Source organism: Etheostoma spectabile, chromosome 13 (genome assembly GCF_008692095.1).
Source record: "Etheostoma spectabile isolate EspeVRDwgs_2016 chromosome 13, UIUC_Espe_1.0, whole genome shotgun sequence".
NCBI classification, from domain to species: domain Eukaryota; kingdom Metazoa; phylum Chordata; class Actinopteri; order Perciformes; family Percidae; genus Etheostoma; species Etheostoma spectabile.
The window spans coordinates 12,356,849-12,359,658 of NC_045745.1; the positions used below are offsets into that span (position 1 = coordinate 12,356,849).

Genomic DNA, 2,810 nt, shown 5'->3' on the forward strand with positions numbered 1-2,810 from the left:
TGTGTGTGTGTGTGTGTGTGTGTGTGTGTGTGTGTGTGTGTGTGTGTGTGAGTGGGGCTCGGAGCCCTGCTGCTGGAGGAAATGTGGCGTAGTGGTGGAAATTTGAAACTAAAGTAACAAGCCAATTTTGTAAGACATAAGGAGTAGAAAGTACTGATATTTGTGTTAAAAATCTGAGGAGTAAAAGTAAAAAGTCGGCTTAAAAAATGAATAGTAAAAATATCTGAAAAATCTCCTTGAGTACAGTAACAAAGTATTTGTACTCTGTTACTTCCCATCTCTGCCTACACCTGATCAATAGCTCTTACATAGCATTTTTTAACTTACTGCTTAAAACACATGATCAACAATTCTGTGAATATTTTGTTGTGTGCACGGCCCCATTATAATGTCTTCTAAAGATGTCTTCTGTGATGTTCTCTTTTTCTAAACATTCAACTGAAGGTTGATACAAGAAACATGTCAAATAGATTGTTAAGGAGCCAATCCCAGTTGACGTTGGGCGACAGGCAGGATTGACCCTCGGCAAGTAGAAAGTCGGTCACAGGGCTGACAACCGTTCACACCTAGTTTCATTTTAGAGTCACCACTTAAGCTAACATGCATCTCTTTGGACTGTGAGAGGAAGCTGGAGAGCCTGGAGGAAACTCACGCAGGCACGGGGAAAACATGCAAAGAAAGGTCACAGCCAAACCCTAAGCCCTGCCCATTATGTATACCTAAAAGGGATTGTTAGATACAGATATGAAGACATCAGGCTATTAAAAATTAACAGAGTTGGATTGTGAGAACATAATGTTATGAGTAATATTCAGAATAATAGTAATGAGGTCTCTTTCAGAGTGCATCTGGAGGGCAGGACCAGGATCTGACTGCGTCATAAGCTGCTGCCTTAAATCAGGCGCTGACTCAATGAAAACCGCAGTGCACATTCACGCGACGCCATTCTCTTAGTAAATGTGTCCCTGAGTGATTTCTCACAGTCCAGCAGGAACATTATAATTCTTATCCTCCTCAGTTTAATCAATTCCTGATTGCAATCCAAACTGTTATCGTTGTTGCAATTTAGTAGAGTGGTTATTAAAATGTCAACCAGATGGAAAAAAGGAGCCAAACTGCTCATAACGTCTTGCTAGTTGGAAACAAAGAATACCGAAAGAAGAGACGTTGCAGTATAATACCTCTAGGTATTTTAAATCTGAAGCAAAGAATGAAACACAAAATAATGGACAAGTCAACCTTCTGATAAAAACAACAATCCATCCAGTGCAGACCACATATTTGGGTTAAGGCAAACAGAGAAGCCTTGAGATGGTTAAGTTTAAGTACAACATGTAAAATTATTATGTGTACTAGGTGTGGATAAAATGGGTTTAGGGGGTTAGAATCTGGGATTTGGATATAATTATGTTGAGATCCATGTGAACATGTTAGTCCAGCAAAGATACTGTACTCTTTGTGAACAACCCTCAACCAACAACAATCTTTCTGGTGGTCTTTGTCTCCAAACAGTCTTGTTGGCATATGTTCACACTGTTCATGAGTAAAAGATAAATCACTACTTTAGACTGTGCAGTTCTGCCAGCTAGTGGAGTAGCACAGGGAATGGGTTATGACCTTGGTAGTCCCACATTGCCAGACCTGTCTCCACAGCACTGCAAAGGAAGGTCTGGCTAGTCCATGCAACATTCAGGGATTGAAGAAAAACATGCTCTGGTTCATTGGCATTTCTTTAAACCAATCACAGTCGTCGGACGCAATAAGGTTGCCTCTGCAAAATAACCTCAGGAAGGAACTTGTTTTGTTGGAACATGCACATTCGAAAATTATTTTAGTTGTGCAAGAGAAACAGATAGTATAGCTCGCTGTCTGGATTTATCTTGCAGAGATCTGAGGAGCAGTTAACCATAGTCCTCAGAAATCCACCCGAGTTTAGAATGCCAACACAAAGAAACGGAAGGTGAAGCACATCTGGACGAAAATTAGGTCCGGCGGATCCTCCTGCGTTACCGGAATAGTGTCGTAAATGAAACGTCGTCGATGTAGACTATGACCTCGCCAATGGTCAAAAATCCTTTTAATCAGTTCTGTTATTGGCAGAAACGTTTTCAGTGTGGTTGAAGCAGCAGTACTTAGGCATTGAAGCACCAGTGTTCCTGTATTTAAAGTACAATGTACATCACTATCACATTTAACTTTCAGACAGCGCCAGTAGGGATGTGGCGGCAGACCGCCATTCCACACAACACTGAGTACTGTTGTCTATCCACACTGAGTTTCTTTTCCTTTGCTTTCAGATTCCCGAGCTGGAGAAGGAGCACCCAGAACGGTGGACCATGCAGTGATTGGAGGAGTGGTGGCCGTGGTCGTCTTCGCCATGCTCTGTCTACTCATCGTCTTGGGGCGCTACTTTGCAAGACACAAAGGTAGTGAAGCTGAAAATACTAACACTACACATTTCAATTTTTTTCTTCACTAACTAAAGCTGCATTGGGGATGATTATTGTATACAGCATGCAGTGAGCAAACACTGGCCTCACCAACACTGATAGAGAGCAGTAAACTGGTGCAGTCAGCCAGTAACACACCACCCTGCCGCCTTCATTTACAGCCATGTTACTGTAGTTGTAGAAAACCTGAAGTTGGTGCTTTTTAAATATACCATTGGCATAGTTAGAAAGTTGAACATGTTGATTCAAACTGATGGCCATAACATAAACCAATAGTTTCAATAAACTATCTGGGGGACTCCTGTGTTTTTTTTTGTTGAAGATCAAGGATTTCAGTAATAGAAAACTTTGAAAAGGGAA

At 41.3% G+C, this 2,810-nt stretch overlaps 1 protein-coding gene across 1 annotated transcript in view; it reads left to right on the forward strand.

The window, feature by feature from the left end:
* The window catches only part of LOC116700210 (cell adhesion molecule 1-like), a 393,444-nt gene that overhangs the window by 383,300 nt on the left and 7,334 nt on the right, over nt 1–2,810 (forward strand). Inside the window, 1 exon segment of the mRNA XM_032533207.1 lies at nt 2,298–2,426. Coding sequence (XP_032389098.1) covers nt 2,298–2,426 — 129 coding nt within the window.